At 29.4% G+C, this 18,203-nt stretch overlaps 1 protein-coding gene across 1 annotated transcript in view; it reads right to left on the bottom strand.

Annotated features, from left to right (window-relative positions):
* LOC107449899 (cell adhesion molecule Dscam1) overlaps positions 1 to 18,203 on the bottom strand; it is a 269,009-nt gene that overhangs the window by 41,370 nt on the left and 209,436 nt on the right. Inside the window, exons 6-14 of the mRNA XM_071184247.1 lie at positions 17,763 to 17,938; positions 16,260 to 16,532; positions 14,451 to 14,858; positions 13,378 to 13,539; positions 11,162 to 11,452; positions 10,158 to 10,277; positions 8,740 to 8,913; positions 5,014 to 5,161; positions 3,679 to 3,830 (exon numbers count right to left, since the gene is read on the bottom strand). Of these exons, the coding sequence (XP_071040348.1) occupies positions 3,679 to 3,830; positions 5,014 to 5,161; positions 8,740 to 8,913; positions 10,158 to 10,277; positions 11,162 to 11,452; positions 13,378 to 13,539; positions 14,451 to 14,858; positions 16,260 to 16,532; positions 17,763 to 17,938 (1,904 nt within the window). The remainder of the gene's footprint in view (positions 1 to 3,678; positions 3,831 to 5,013; positions 5,162 to 8,739; positions 8,914 to 10,157; positions 10,278 to 11,161; positions 11,453 to 13,377; positions 13,540 to 14,450; positions 14,859 to 16,259; positions 16,533 to 17,762; positions 17,939 to 18,203) is intronic.

Here is an 18,203-nt window from a genome sequence, read left to right as displayed (position 1 = left end):
AATAATTTATACCCTAATGTAGCTTAATGAAAATGTGGGATAAATATAAAGTATTTTTATAATATTTTAAATTTCAATGGAATCCACTAAAACATTGTTAATATTTGATGAAATAAATTGTACCCTAATGTAGCTTAATGAAAATGTGAGCTAAATATAACGTATTTTTATAATATTTTAAATTTCAATGGCATCAACTGAAACATTGTTAATAGTTGACGAAATATATTGTGCCCTAATGTAGCTTAATGAAAATGTGGGACAAATATAACGTATTTTTATAATATTTTAAATTTCAATGGCATCAACTGAAACATTGTTAATAGTTGACGAAATTTTCTAGAACAGTAAGATTTTTTTAGTTTATTAAAAAAGGCGTTAGCATGAGTTATGGATGCCTGATATTATTAATTTTAAAGTATATTTCAAATTCATTTCGAAGATTTATTTTCATGTTAAGTGAAAACAAGAAGTTGAACCAATTTTTTTTGTAAAGAATTTAAAAATGTAGAAAAGCTTAAGTTATTAATTTTTTTCACTTATTAATTCTAGCTGGAATTTAATGCAGGGAATTTTCTTCAGAATGGCAGTAGTCTTTTGGAAAAAATTGTGATCCCAGCCTAACTTTTAATTCATTCTTTTAAAAAAATGTTTTTAAGTTAAAAGAAAAAGAAGAAATTAATATATTCCAGTTGATTTTATTCACATTATTTTAATTAATGTTAATCTACGTTATAAGAGTATTGAAATCATGAATATGCATTTATTTTTTTCTACACAGCAGAAACAGGAATTAAATTGTATTAATGCGTATAAAAAAATTTTTTTGGTGCAGCTAAATCATACTTACTCAAGGAATAAAAATAATGAGAACGATATCAAAATTATTGTATATTTAATTTTTTAATAAATAATCAATCATTTGCTTTTGAATTTCCTTTCATTTTGCATATTTTTTTTCAATTCTTTAGATTTAGTGAAATAAAAAAAGTTTAGCTTAGTTCGCTGAAACTATGTGGCTAAATTAAATTACAATATGTGAAATTTTAAGTAAAAGCGCATAGATTGTAGCGAAGACGATGATGATGGACAGATATGTTTTAATGAACTAGATTCGTGAAAGTGCTGTTCCGTTTTCGGCGATACAGAATGATTAACCTGCTATTTTTTCACCTATTTTAATTAAATATTTTTCATTAAAAATGTATAATACATTAATTTTACTATTTTAGAATTCTTTTTTACAAACACTGACAAATAGCTTGCAAAAATAAGGAGAAAAAATAACAATAACCATACTTTGTAAATACTATATTGCAGAAAGAGGAATTAAAATTTATAAATTTGAAATTAATTTCTAACTGCAGCAAAATTCCTAGTTTTCTCAAAAAACAATTTTAGGAATAAATATCAGCATTAATGTGTTTTTAAATATTTAATACATAGTAAAAAATAAGAAGAAATAAACTGCATTAGTAAATATTTACTTTAACCCCTTCCTTCTCGCTCCCGTGAAAATGACGGGGTGAGGTTTCGCCCTCTATTTCTCGCTCCCGTGATATTTCCGGGCTGGAGTGTTTTTCAGTTGTGCGCCAATAAGAATAAAACTAATTCATTTCTTTTGCTCGAGAAACATTTTGTTTCTCATTTCACACACCAGATGGCAGTATCAAGGTACTTTTAAGGCAATTGTAGATAGTTAGTTCTTTTTAAACTAGATATCAGCACTAATCAAATACGTATATAATATATGTGTATAAAAAAATAATCACTTTTATGACCGTTTTCTTGAAAATTAACCGATTGTTAAGGGGTTAAAAAATATAAAAATAAAAGCATTCATGGTTCAACTCGAGTAAAAATAAATAAATAAAAAGGCAAACCTAAATTTTAATCAGCTGAATATTTAAACAATAGCACATGAGTTATAATGATGATGGATTGATTGAATATGTTTTAAAAGACTAGATTTATGAATACACTGATTTTTAAATGCAATACCGAATAATAAATTCATCCACCCTATATCGAAATGTATACTATTTCCATCCAATCTGGGACTAATTTTAATTTAGTAATAAGGCTGTAATTGAGCATTATATTAACTTAAAAATAAGTGGAATAAAATAATATTTTCTATGAACTTTAACACCATTGATTTCATCCAAATAGAAATGTTGATTCGTTGTAAAAAGTTGAATAAACATTTCTTCAGCTATTTTAGTGATGGGTAAACAGTTTGAAGTTTAAAAAACTTTCTTCCATTTTGCACACACTCTCAAAGCCGTAAATTTAATTCACAAAATATTTACTATCATTATACAAAGGATATCCATGCGATTATAAGTGATATCAAAACTAAAAGAGCGTTGAAATAGCCTTAGAGAACGGAGGAGGCACGTTTACATTCAGCACACGTGATGTCATAACCAATCAGGGATCATTTTTGATCGCCTCACTTACAGATTCTTTTATGGGCAATTTAAATGTTTAATAATTAAATAAACAAACATTGGAGGAAAAAAAAGCAATTAGATATTCGGTTTCAGGGAGAAAATTCCAATAAGTTCGGATTAAAAATAAAAATAAGAGATGATGCAATTGTCCATTCGGGGTACCAAAAATTATCCCTTTTTCCCTGCCAAAGCATTTTTCAAGCATAACACATTGAATCTATTTTACATTTACTTTATAGAAATCAGCGCATCAAATTATCGTACAAAAAATAACTTCTAACTATATTATATTGCCCTGTTAGAAATAACAATTTATTTAATTGTTAATTTCAAAGTCAAATAACCATAAAAAAGATGGTATTCAAATTGTTAACTGTGAGAAAACCATTTATTAACTGCTTTCACGTAATATGGTTACACAACCAAGATTTTATCGCACCAACTAGGCCCACCTAATAGAACCACTTTCTTTGCAGATGGGTACATATTATAGCCAAGAAGGGTAATCTGCCAACCATTACCAACAGATTGGGAGTTCGATTCCTAGCGTAGACAACGCAATATTATACATATAGAATACAATACTCTCATTCTCTCATAGATGACTGCACACCATAAATCTTTTAAGCTATCTTGAATGTCCAGTAAAACTTATTTTTTGTGTTTTTGAAACCATGCTAGTTGTAAATGGTTTAAAAAAACTACATAGTTTCGTAAACATGATTTTTTAACCATACTTGTTGCAAACGGTTACAAAATCACAAATATAAAAAAATGCTCTTTACCATAAACTTTGCGGTTGTTTGATGAACAGATTGCTGCCAGTCATTTTATCATAATTTTAGAATGAAAATTCCAATAGTGTGGGATTTCATGAAACTGGCATTCGTTACCTAATTTAACTGCATGCAATCCTAATTGAAACATATTCTACCCTTTTCTATATTTGAAATTGTAAACGTAAAATAGTAACAAAAAATAGCAGAATTTACAGGCGCATCGAAACTTTAATTGGCTTGTTGTATATAAAAAATTAGGCATCTCCTTTTTAAATAAATACCAGCACAAGAAAAAGCATTATTGATTGTTTTCAATCATTTTCACCATGCAAATGTTGTCGCATTTTAAAATCCAACTATAATAGCAATTTTTCTTCCTTGGCATTTAATTATTAACGCTTTTTTCATTTATTTTAAAATATTTAAGTAAGTTGCATGCATACCTTGTACAATCAGCTGTATATTTGTGTCATCTTCTCCATAAGTATTCGAAGCTAAGCATGTATACAGAGCTGAATCAACTCTACCTACAGAGGTTACTCGAAGCATTGATTTCAATCTGTTTTCTCCATTTGAAGCTTGTGTAACTTGAAACCTATAACATAAAATAATAATAAAGTAGATTTAACTGCTTGCGGAACCTAATTTTACAAAAAATGAATACACAAAATTAATGATATCAACAAAGAGAGGAATACTTTAGGTGTTTGACACAACTTGAGAAAATAGAACATTGAATTGCTTGAAATTCACAATGCGCAGCTAACAATACATACTCTCCCATCGAAATTCTCCATGGCCATCGGGCTCCAGAACTTGCAAACCTTGTTATCAAGACTTTTGGAGGACTCTAATTAAACTTTGCACTAGCATAGACACAACAGCAACAATACATACTACATTTTGCTAATTTTGATTTTTAGCATTGGTTCAATCATTCAATAGCCAATACTCATTTTGAAACCCTCTACCATTTCTATACTTAAAGAAGGAAGTTGTAGAAGGTTTCGTTTTCAAGAATGCTAAAATCATCAAGAAATGTTGTATTGGGTAATTATAATCAAACTTATAATTTAAATTGAAAAAAAATTCCCGTTTTAGGTGCTTAGTGGATGGATGTTAAAAAATTTGTTATGAACGTAATGTGAACCACGGGAACAAAATCTGCAATGAAAAATAGTTTACATTTTGACAGACAGACAACGCTATTCAGTACGAGAAAAACTTTAAAATTACTTGGAATGGTATAAAAACCAGTAGTCATTGCAAAGTAAAAATTTTGCATAATGCAATTATGACTGAATTAACTATAATAAGATTGTTATTAAACTGGTGGAAACATTGTTGGACAATGGAATGCCGCTGAATAGAGGACTGAAGTGGCTTCCAAACTAAAACTGAGCTAAAAGCAAGCATATCACGTTGCTGTATTAGACATAGAAATCTTTCATGATTTGGTTGAACTCGTTATAACTCGTTTTTTAGAGGCATTTGACATGGAATGCATCTGCGATATGGAATTCAACCTGGTGATTGGAATTAAAACTAATTTTTATTAAGTTTTTGTTCCATGGTATGTAGTATCAAATTTCATTGACATCACAAGAACGGACTCCATGTAGAACAAATCAGGTATGTTGAACAAATCAGTAGTATTTTTAATTTTAACCACTCTATGCTTTTATCTTCTTTTAATAATTGATGTGTTCATATATCTGGACCTGCACATAATACTTTTTAAGTACTATATAGTTTTAGCCAATTATAAAAACACTTACCTTGGTTCTGTTTCCAAATTTAATGGTTGTTTATCCCGGGTCCATGTGATTGACAATGGTGAATCTCCAGACACAGAACAAGATAACGTAACATCGTCCCCTTTCTTTACCATTTGGGTTCGAAATTTTGCTTCAAAGCGAGGTGATTCTGCAAAAACAACAATAATTCAATAACGTTTAAAACAAACCGGCATATTTAGTAAAAAAAGTTTGAAATTAAATTGATAATTTTTTAAGCACCAAACCTTGCTTATTATTATTCTCTGATATGCTGATTAGCGTGATATTATGATATTTCAAAGATTCTCCAAACTATTATAATTACAATTTTGATACATATATCAAATAATGTATCAAACTGATTGACAAATATGTTATGGTGTATAAATATTGCATTATAAATTTTACTGAAAATTTCAAAGATTAAACTATTTGAATGGTATTGAAATGAAAAGAAAAAATTGGGCGAATAAAATAAAGCAATTCATAGTAAAACACTGAAAATGAATTTTTTGTATTTTCACGATTTCCATGAGTAATATCGAGTATGCATGTTTCTAAAATGGTACTTTGTAATATTAAATCCTTTAATATCCTTTTTAATATTAATCCGTTAATTTCAACTAATAATCAAGGTAAGTGTCAATTTTATTTTTACTAAATCATAAGTTAGGTTAAAGTAAATTGCCATGCATTTTTTTTATAAAAGTCTTTAAAGTGACAAAAATTTTCAACAAGATCATGCATAAAGTATAATGGTATAGAAAAAGGGAAGACAGTTATGAAAATTTATGTAAGAAAGGAAAAGTTATGAAAATTTAAATTAGGTAGGAAAATTTTAATGGTTTAAAAAGCGTTAAGCCTATATTTCATACAATATTAAAACAACGTCCGCATGGTAAATTATTCGCAAACCTAGTATAAAAGTTTTAATATGTATCCAAGTTAAACCTTTGAAAAGGATATAACCAGAAAACAATTTGCATTTTTCTGACAGTAAATTTCTAAAGCATTTCACCGTAATTGCAAAAATCACTTTTTGCAAAAAATATTTATGTTCTTCAAAAGTAAGAATAAATATTTTCAAACTGCTAAGGAAACTTTCATTATCTTTTCGTACGATAATTTTGACATTTCACACTGCAAAAGAAATAAATGACTTTTTTTCCAGAATTTTGTCGGTGCAATAGGTTTGCCTATAATTCATTTCTAAGAATACACCAGTTTAGAAAAAGCAATTCGTAATTATTTCTTAGTGATATATTATCTTCAGTTTAAACCTGGTTACATACAGATTACAAGTGTTTTTACGATTTAAATAACACTTAAATATGTAATAAAGAATTTAATTAATATCTATCATTAAATTTCATTCAAAGAAAAGGTACAATAGTTCCGACAAAACTAAAATTAAAAATACAGAAAGAAATTCAATTTTTAAACTTAAGTTTAAATATCGAAAAAAGCTAATTATTTCGGGATTAAATTATTATATCTTTAATTCATAAAAAATATTTTAGGGACTTTTAAAGTTTTTTTAAAAATATTTTTCTTTGGTTTCCCACATTTTTAAATGGTTTAATCTGCACTGTTATGAAATTTGATTTAACAGTATGTCTATTAATGTTTGAATATAAGTTACTTTGTTGCTATAGAATATTGCTCAAATATTAGAGAATTAAATTAAACACATAATAGAGTTCATATTTCTTATGATTAAGCACCAAAAAGTTATGTAATTGGTTATAAAGATCTGCTACTTTAGTTTTTGTAATTCAACAATTTTTCATGTAAGATTGAAAATTAATAAAGTAACTAAATATTTTAAAATAAAATCTTTAGTTAAAATTTTAAAAAAGTTAAGTATTTTTCGTTATGATCCGTAATTATAAGAGTGAAGAAAATGAACGTTTGAGTTTATAACTCTAAGTCCACGTTATTCACATATAGTGATTATTATTATTATATTTTTGAGGTTTATTTGTGAATTTGAATTACAATTTTATACAAAAAGTGTCAGTGAGTTAATTTAGGAAAAAAGAAGTCATAAAATAATAATACATTAAAAATGACGAAAAGTTAAAATATTTTAAGATGATAAAAAATGCCAAATAATAGTGATCTATGCATACACGCCTAATTTTTGAAGTTTACAAGGTTTAAAATACCAGATTCTTTTTAACATAATTGTATTTATAAAGTCATTATGTTTTCTGTTCGAAAACTGATTCTTTCAGTTGTATTTATCATCATGCAGATAATTGGTTTCCCTCTTGAAAAACTGTCATGCAAATAAACTATCAATGGTGCTTAGGAGTCAAGCGTCTAAGACTGTACAATTTAAAAAGATTCATGACAAACGCGAAAAGACCAAACTCAAGCAATTTATTACGTTGCTCTTGCGAAATTTTGCTTATTTATCACCCTATTTCAAAAATTATAAGAACGTTTAAAATGCAAAAAGCAATGATGTGGCGAATTTTAATTATAAAATTAACAAAAGCGCCGATTTGGAAATGTGTAACAAGAAGCAGAAATATTTTTTTAATATTTTTTTTTCCATTCAGAGCCGTAGTGGCTCAGGGGATAAAACGTTCACCTTCCAATTAGGTGGACACGGTTTGAATCCCAGCAATGGCTGGTCAATACGAATTCCACACTCGGCTAGCACTGACCACAGTGCTGACGTAAAATATCCTCAGTGGTGGACGGATCAAGAGTTAGAGTCTCCTTGCCGTCGGGCTAACCGTGGGAGGTTTTCATGGTTCATGGAGGTTTAAATGCTGGTTAGTTCCATCGAAATGTCCTCCAAAAGGCAAAATTTTTCCCATTACTTGATCCAGGAGTTCCTTTGTCTTCTGGATTAGGTTCAAAATTTCAAGGCTACAAAGTTGACCATTAGTAGTAGTAAACCCAATCGCGGGTTGGCTGTTTAACGACGGTTATAAAATAAAATTCGAGTCAGCGGCACTATCTGTTGACAAACTGTATATTTAGTTTTGTAACTTTGTGAAAATATTAATACATTATTTTATAATATTTATACATTACTTCATCAGACTGTACGTTTCTAACTTCTTCCGTTTTTCTTTAATTTTTTTACAAACTGATGATCATATTTGGGACAATGTATATGTTACGGTCAATATGACTAGTCGGTTGCTATTAATACTTGCAGTTCAATAATAATAATAACCAGATAAGCCGGTTAAAGTGAAAAATTTAAGCAAATTCATCGCATTGATCGGTTGTTATTATTAATTATAACCAATGAAGTTTGGTCAATGCCATTCTTCCATGTTTTGCTTGGGGATATTTATTTTCGTATCGTGATCTGTTTCGCCAACTGCAATCGCCGAGGCAACAAATTGATTTTAAACTGGAAAAATTACTAGTTATACCTTTCACGTTAGTCCCTTTCTGTGACTTTTATTTTTAGTTGTTAGCTGGCTGCTGCCTCGAAATTGCCAAAACTTAACCAACTTGGTTTGTGCTTATTCTGCCACAGAACATGATACAGCAATTTCCCACTTTGACAAAAAGAAGCGCTAATTATTAATTATGACCGGTTTCTCACTTTGACCATAGGAAGCGGTTATTAATAATATTGACAGGTTAATATTAATATTAACCGGATTTATTACTTTACCCATAACTTTTACATGTCAGTGCAACTTTTAAATAGCTAATAGATTTTTAAGTGAAATTAAGGAAATACATCTTTACCGTGCACACTTAGGGTAACAACACTGCTGAGACCAGGTCCGATACCGTTAGTTGCTTGGCACAAGTAATACCCTCCATCTTCCTCTGTTATATCTTGTATTGTGAGAGAGCCATTTTCAAATATTTGGTGATGATAGCTCGTGCTAATCGGTCTGTAATCTCTTGCGGAACGATCTGAAATAAATATATGCGTAGAGTAAGTGTTTAGAACCAAAACTTTAACCAAATTCTTTTGCAGAATGAAGCTTAGAGGGAAAAATTATCCCACACATATGTTTTTTTCGAGACAACATTGCAACTAAACATATTTTCGTACTCTGTAAACAGATTTCCATACACTGTAAAAAATTTCGAATCAAGTCACGGTAAAAATGTACCTGTGCGAAATGGGCAATATACTTGACGAAATAGGCATTCAAATCTATCACTAAATTTTGCTTGAAAACCCTTCAGCAGAATAATCCAAGCTGTTTCAAGGGTACACTGTATAAAATTGTAGATTAGAATACGGTAAAAAAGCATGGTCATTCAGGGTGCGGGTAGTTTTTACAGTAAAATCTATTTCGTTAAAAATCTATTTTTACCGGAATATGCAACGAAGCAAAAACACTTAAGAACTGCATTTTTACAGAAATAATTACGGTTAAGTCACTGAATCATTCTAATTAAATGAATATTACTGCAAAAATCATAATATAATATTTTACGGTAAAAATTAATTTTACTTTAAAATGGATTTTACGGATGATGCCCTGGTTTCTTAGGACAGGTCGGCGTTACAAAACGTCAGCTTGAAGCTAGCGCTAACCCCTGATTGGCCAAATTGTGGGATAGATAGCATACGTCATCGAAAGCTCAACTTGAACGCCGACTGACGTCCGAATCAACTGCAGTTGGATTACAACGTAACGTTAACGACGGAAGCAATGGCGGACAACATCCTACAGAGCATTGGAATCAGCCAAGATTTTGATTTTAACATTAAACATAGCTTCTTCTTCCTCTTCTTTTTCGTTTAGCTAATGTGTTTTTTCTTGAACAAAGTTATTATTTGTTCTCCAAAGTACTGGTCGACAATAACAAAATCAATACAAATTCAAAATAAATATTTGTTTACGTTATTAACGCATGCGCAATGCGAGATAATGTCTGCGTTGGTCCGACTGCTCACGCTGACCACTACTTTATCCGTTATTTTATCCGGAATTCTTTACAGTTTAACTATGGTTTTAGTTTAATTTTTTTTATTTACACATAGTATTCGATGTTATTTTCTGTATTTATAGTAATCTCTTTTTTCAACTTCAAGTATTCTATGGAGAAAACTCTATTAAAGGAAAAAATTCCATCAAGAATGATGCCAGCGCACAAATTATCCCTAACGGAGGAGCAACGATAAAACAGTAAATAAAAGGTACCAGAGGCTTTTTCCCAACGAATCTGAGGTTGCGGAAAACCATCTGCTTGGCAATGAAGTGACACGCTTCTTCCAACAAGAACACTCGTGTCAGCTGGTTCCATTCGCCAACGAGGAGGAACTACGGAAGAAAACAGACTATTAAAATGTACAACAGAATACGCCAAACTGGGACAATGATTATATTACCCATTAGTTGAGTCAAAAAGTTTACTTATTTACAAACTAAATATCAAATTCAGCAAATAACAGAAGACTTTATATTTATCTCCTTAATGAGGGGCTCTTAATATTTTTTTATTTCTTCAGATAAAAATATGATTAAAGCGTAAATAAGAAATTTTACAATTTTATATATTATAACACTTATTATAAATAAATGTATGTTTCATTGTAATTTAAATGCTCTCACAAGCAATGTTATAGTTTTTTTTATGAATAATAATAATAATTGATAATTTTCAGACGCGAAAAATTTTCAACAATCCTTATATTTATTATTATTATTTATAACTAACATCTGTTACATTTTTCTATCCAACCAAATTGAAACATTTTTCCTTCTTTTTAGTTTTTTTTTTTTTTTTTTTTAATTTNTTTTTTTTTTTTTTTTTTTTGGTTGCTGCAGGTATAGGATGTAAAAAAAATAACTTGCCATTAAAACTTTCGTTACAGTAAAAATAAATTACAGTAAAAAAAAATACTGAATTGAAAGAAAAATTAATTCATTTTATAACGCCTTCCCTGAAATAGTAATTCCATTGATAAATAATGCAGGGAAAAATTCGTTAAAACAGGATAACTTTTTGATCTAGTTATATTTAAATATTTTCACTGGAATTTCTTTTTGTGTAATTATTTAACTTCCTTGATGATGTATTGTGTACCGGACTGAATTAAAAATATGAAATAAATGTTCGTGTTTAACAAAATTAAATTAATTTTTAAGAGAAAACTAAAAAAAAAACGGAATTTTCAAATAATAAATAGATTATAATAGCTTACCGTGGATTGTGAGGGTAGCAGTATAGTTAACAGTAGCAACATCATTTTTCACTACGCATGTGTAGTGTCCGCTATGCCTTGTAGTAGCACTATCTATGGTCATTGAACTAAAATCTTGTCCTATCATTTGTATAGTAATGTCACTATCAGAGGCAGAAATCGGTCTGCCATCCTTTAACCACGATATATGAAATGGTGGGTCCCCGGCTGATACAGCACACATTCCGTAGATTTTCATACCTTCTTTTAAATTTTCAGATGGAAATGAAAAAGGCATGATAACTGGCTTTTCTGCAAAAAATAAAATTAATCAGAAACAGGGTGTGCAAGTTAAGAATTAATTAAAATTTCGTTGAATTTTACTTAAATTAATTAAAAATTAATAAATTTGATTAAAAGCACATATTAATTGAAAACATTTTACTTCTTAAATTTAATTCAGCAAGAAATTACTTTGCACTTTTTTAATATTAGTAAGCTTTTCCGAATATAATTGCGTAAATTTAAATTTATGATAACAAATAAATATGACTATTGTTTTTGATAAGTGTGTATTATTATTACCAAATCGTTTTCATGAGATCTTATTTAATGTACTTTAATAACTGAGTATAAATAGAATGCAGCGATTCAGTAAGTACTTAATTAAAAAACTGTAATTAGATCATAAATTATTACTTAAAAAGTCTAGAAAATTACGCTAGAAAAGTATTGCTGAACTGAAAATTGTATAATTACTTTACAAACTAATTATAATTCATTATTTATACATATATTTTTGTTAATTATTATAAATTTTTAATGGCATTAAGAAAGATTAAGAGATCACTTTTATATTTTATAATAATTTTATTATTATCGTTGAACAGCCATTACGTTTTTGGGTTTACGGCAACTAATGTTCAACTCCGTACCCCTGAAGTTTTGAACCCAATCCAGAAGACAAGGGAACTCTAGGATCAATTATTGGGAGAAAGTTTGTCTCCGTGGAGGACTCTTTTTAATGGAACTAACTCACATCTGCGTTACATGGAGAGAAAAACCACGAAAGTCTCCCATGTTTAGCTCTAACCCGTGATCCGGAGACCAATGCGGATATTATTCGTCATCATTGTGGTCAGAGCGAGACGAGTCAGAAATTTGTATCGACCAGTCACCGCTGGGATTTGAACCAGGTTTACCTCATTGGAAGACGAACGCTCTATCCTCTGATCCACCACAGCTTAATCACTTTGATAAAAAATATATTTTTGCATTTCTCACTGAACTGAGAAAAAAGCATGGTGAAAAATACCAGAAGATGGTAAAATGTGCCGTTTTTTTTTGGTACGATGGGAACATCAAAAAAGCGCGATAATTTTTCCACACCGCTTTGGAAATGATTTTTGTGAAAATAACAATAAAATATGGTTTTATAAATTTAGTAAACGTGGCAATGTTTGGTAATTTATCATGAATTTTTTTTTTATTCGTGTTACCACGAAACCATTTATTCGGTTAAATTTATTTTTCAGTGTTGTATTTATTTACTAAGTGTGTGGTGGCATGTACTATAATTTTGGAATACAGAAATTGCGATAACAGTTACTGTATGAACGGGAAAATTACAAAATTAATTGTTTAAAATATTGTATATTTTGGCTTTATTAACAAAATTTTTTTTTGTTTTTTTCCTTGCTAGAAATGTCAGTATTTTACAGCTCGGAAATTTTACCAGATTTTTTTTCTCCATGTGTGGTGTAAAAATTTTTTATATAACTACGAGTTTGGAGTTAAGAAAAGAAACACAAATGCTGTTTTAAATCAATGTCATTCATTCAAATATCAATATCAATCAATATTTTTATTTGTTGTTGTACAGTACACTGCGAGTTTTATAGTATACATACATACTCCTTGAAAATTAACAAGAAGAAAAGGCAATAAATGGATTTTTAATTGTTTTTTTCAATATTCATGGCACCACCTTAAAATTAATCAACCATTTTAATTCCTAGAATTGAAGAGTACACTTCAAAGGGTAATTGTTTTTTTTTATTTATTTCAATTTTCTATGTAAAACTTGAATTTAAATTTTTTAAAAATTATTTTAACTAATTAAAAATAAAATCCATAAAAATTATAAATAGTTAAATTTTTGAAAACTTAATTAAACTGATTTAAATTAAAAATAATTTTTCAGACACATATTTTTTTTTATAACTGTATCTATGTACCTTTAACTGTTATCTTCAGACTGCCATCTACAGAAGCCGAGTCTGCAGCTCTAGCAGAACAGACATAAGAGCCCTCATCTTCATGACGTTGAACTTGCTCAATCAAGAGAGTCCCGTTGGCAAATACTTGTTGTCTACGATTTGTTGGAAGGCGACGGCCATCTGAAGGAAATAAGAAGTGCATTTAAATTGACTTAATTTAATTTCTTATAAACTTAAATAATTGCACTTATTCATAGAATATGCAATGTAAATTCAGCAAATTAAGTGGAATGTGTTGTTTTAAGCATTTCCATTCTATTTTAAATAATGTTTTTAACCATTTAATTATCGAAAATGGTATGCTAATTTCTCTATTCATGTGTTTAAGGATGATTTTAAAATAGCTTAATTTAAATCGAATTAAAAATGCTCGGCCTCTGAAATATTTTATAAGTACACGACCCTATAATGCGCCTTTTTAAGATAAGTAATAATTTTCGTTAAAATATAACTTTTATTTATAAACTTCAATCTATAAAGAAAGAAAAGGTTATAAGATTCCAGGCATTGAACTTTTTATAGAAAAATCAGACAGAATCTAAACAAAATACATCACAATAAACGCTCGATTTTAGTCGATTTTTGTAATTATTTAATTACTATCTCATACTGTAACTGTGCTAGAAACTGGTTGCTTATCGGTACAAAAAGTGGTCTTTATTTTTGATTTTTGCCTGAGGTTTTATACAAACTTTGTTAGCACTTACAATCTAAACATTTATAAGAATTAATTTCATCCAAATTTTACATCACGTGGTTCACGGGAGACAAATTTATCTACCACATTGCTATATTCCGAATGATAAGTCTGCGAACAACTTATTTATTCTAAAATTTTCATTGAATTAGACCTCTCAATTATCTGAATATCACTTCAGTCATTGCTTCAACAAGATTAGTAAATTGGGAAACTAGATTATTTTTAAATGGAATTATACTTCTTTATTAAAAAATATTGTGCCTTCTAAAAATAATATTGAATTTTGTAACATAGATCGCTATTGTTTTTGGAGTAAAATCTGATAACCTACCTTTTTCCCACATAATTTCATCTATAGGGTATCCAGCTACTCGACATTGAATCGATGTTACTTCACCAGCGACAACTGATAGATCAGGCATGGCTCTAATCATGGGTGGTCCATAAACATTGAGCCTTGCAGAATGCCTTATTTCCCCGACATCATTCCTTGCCACGCAACTGTACATGCCGCCATCTTCTATTCTAACACTTGATATGTTCACGTGACTAATAACATCGCCATTTCTGCTGACATAATCGCCAACACGAACTCTGTCGTTGTCAGGCACCGGATATCCATCTAGAGACCACGTGACTTGAGGCAAAGGTGTGCCTGAGGCTGCGCATTGGAAGGATATGACGGGACCTGGACGTAAGGTTTTCTCGGAAAATGTTTCATGAAATGATGGGGCAGTTTCTGTAAAGAGAAAAAAATTAACTAATCTCAGGGTCTAGATAATATTTTTAAAATAAGTTTTTGATAGTAATCAATTATATAAGACTGACACACATTAATATTAATTATAAGACAGTACATTGGATCTCTAAACCTGCATTTTCAATTTTCATTGATAAACTTGTTTCATGGGGTTGTTTGAAAGAAATGTAAATTTTTCATTGTTTTTAAATTTAAAAAATATTTTTGGGAGTAAAACATTTTCTTGACGAGTGTCGTGTGGATGTTTTTTTTTTTTTTACTTTATACGAAGCTTATGCATTTAAAAATATTTTACCTTCTTCTAAAAAAGATGGATTAAAACTGAACACAAATTATTTTCTGTCTGAAACAATGTCTACCTGTAGCAAAGTCTCTTGTAACTATGAAACATAAATTATTTTCCCTTACAATAACTAAAATTCTGAGTGGTGTTGTGCGACAGTATGGTTATATTTATCTTTATTTTCCAAAAAAGCTGTTCTACATTAATTTTATTATTCAAAAAGAGTAAAAATGTGTATTTTGTAGTTAAGTAGCTAAATTGATAATTAGTAGTAATTAATAATTTCTAATAATTTCGTAATTTTAGTTGTTAATCATGATTTCGAAATAGACTCTTTAAAATTATGACTGTTTTAAACAAATTAAAAAAATTATGTATCCTTTTGATCAAACAATTGGTATTTCCTAATCGAAACGCATCAAATTTAAATATATATAGGATGAATATCGCAATTAGAGTTTTTATTTTCATATTTTCCCAAGTTAAGAATTTTCATTCGGAGCTTTATTTTAACATTCCTTAAAAAGATTTAAAAAAATTTGATAACTTTAAAAATTATTAAATGCAAAACAAACAAAAATGCACAAAAAGATCAACATAATTAGCAGAAATAAAATAAAATCCCAGGACAATTCTTCTTAATAAATTACGTCTGTTATGTTGACTCACAGATTTCACCGTGTTAATTCATGTTATATCTGTATCAGTTGAAAACTATGGGTGAATAATTGTACTCTCTTTCATCAACAATAATAATTTTTGGTCGTTTCATGCTTACATAAATTATGTTTCTTTTATTATGTTTATGCATATTTTCCTATTATTTACTCTATACCTTAATGACTATTTCTATTTTATGAGCTCAAACATTGTCTATTTGCTTTAAGTGATCTATATGTACAAAATTTAAAATTAATTAATTAAAAATTTAAAATTATTCTAACATGTACAAAATTTAAAAATAAGTAAAACTATAACTTTTTGTTGTTTTTCTGTAAAAAGTGCTTTTCTACTATAATTTGAGAAAAATATTACTAAGCTAAACCACAGTCATCAAAGCAAATTTCGAGCTTCAACTGAGCAAATCAGGAATGTACCTCCCAAAACTAGCTCTGCTGATGCTTGAGACGAATCATCAGAATTTCTCACGAAGCATTGATAGACCCCTCTATCTTCCCTTCCGACAGAGTTGATGTGGATAATGTCTCGCGTGAGCATCCGGACACGTCCGGAATTGTCAGCAAGGGTACGGGTATCCTTCATCCATGTGACGGAATCGACCGGATATCCTGAGATGTTACACTTGAGAGTGACAGGTTTCTCGGCGTCCACAAGGATCCTCTTTGGATGAAGATGAGCAGAGAGGGGAGCTGCAAGAGAAGAAAACAAGGAAAACCTATTACTGGAACATCCACCTTGATCAATGTCCTCACAAATTATATGTCAGTTAGAGCACGTGCCATGAACACGTCTCTCTGGAGGAAGGTGACTTAATGACACTTGTGACCTATCGTGATTAGAATCGCTTTTAACACAGGTATTTCAAATTAAATTTGCACTTCGATGACCGTAGGATATTTTGCCGAACTATTAATAGCGCTGAGGATTGAATGGAAAATTTTCATCATTAGGGTATTGAAAATACTTCATTGGAACGTTGCGTGAGGATTAAGTTGATTAAGAAGAATTTTGTTTTAAATTAAGAAAACTTTTAATATTAAAGTAAATTTCAGACTTTCTAAAGGTTGATTATTGTCGCCTAGAATTAATTAAAGAATTATTATTATTATTATTATTTTGATATGCAGAAAAATTTGTTTCAATTTTTGAACTTGAGGAGTACGGTTTCAAGTGGCTTTGCGTGTAAGGTTAAATTTATCAAAAACAAAAACCATAAAGCATAAAAATAACCTAGAAAATGCTTAAAAATCTGTTAAATTTTTTTTTTCATTTCTGCAACTTTTTTTGCTAGTGCCAACTGATCTTACTACTGTCATAAAAAGATGTCAGTTAGATCAGTTGCACAGGCTAAGACTTAAAAGCACTTCAGTTCTATAGTAATTAGAATCTCTATTAACACAGACATAAAAATTAATTTTGAACTTCAATTGTTCTAGGATAATTTACCACTGGTTTAACAGCTCCAAGGATTACATGAGAAATATCAATCATTGGTCGTAAGGAAAATTCTTTATTCAAACGTTATGCGAAGATTAAGTAGATTAAGAGGAATTAGTTCTAAATACATAAACTTTTAACGTTGAAACAAAATTGAAACTTTCTATTAAGAATACATTGTAAAATTTGATAGTTGTTGTTAGTAGTTTTATCATTAATTTAATGGGGGTGTTTTAGTTGAGTAAAAGATCTGCCAAACTTGTTTTTAATTCAAACATAAGAACTGAGTCATCTGGTCCAATGCAAGTTTTTTTTCGATTCATATTATTGATTCATACTAGCAGCTAACAGTATGATTTTAATAAGAATACACTATTTCATTATTCATCACGGCATTCATTATTTGTTCCTAAGTATCATGAACATTTTAAAATTATTTAATAACTGTTAAGGGTTATAAAATATGCACATGTTTATATTACCTGTTACTGTCAAATGACTTTCCATTCTCTTCTCCCCAGCACTGTTATTGACAACACACACATATGTTCCTGAATCACGAACATTTACCTGCTGAAAATAAAGTGAACCACTGAGAAGAATAACACCCGGTCTTGGGTTAACTGGTACTAATCTTACGCCATCCTTCTTGTACCACCTATAATAAATAAATACAAAAAAAAATGTCTTTTATGTCAGTATTGTCTTAGGTGCATATGAAAAAAACTCACATCCGCATAGTTTCGAAGAACCAAATTAAGTTTATATTTTTGAACAATGAAAAGTATACGATCAAGAGTTGAACCAAAAAAAGCGTTTAAGGCAGAGGTGTCAAACTCAATTTTGCAGAGGGCCATATATTAAATTTAGAATGTGTAGGCGGGTCAGATTCAAATAAAAAAAATGTACTGAACTATTATAAC

Source organism: Parasteatoda tepidariorum, chromosome 8 (genome assembly GCF_043381705.1).
Source record: "Parasteatoda tepidariorum isolate YZ-2023 chromosome 8, CAS_Ptep_4.0, whole genome shotgun sequence".
Classification (NCBI taxonomy): Eukaryota; Metazoa; Arthropoda; class Arachnida; order Araneae; family Theridiidae; genus Parasteatoda; species Parasteatoda tepidariorum.
The sequence above is the reverse complement of the archived record's forward strand: the minus strand, read 5'-3'. Positions and strand labels throughout refer to the sequence as shown.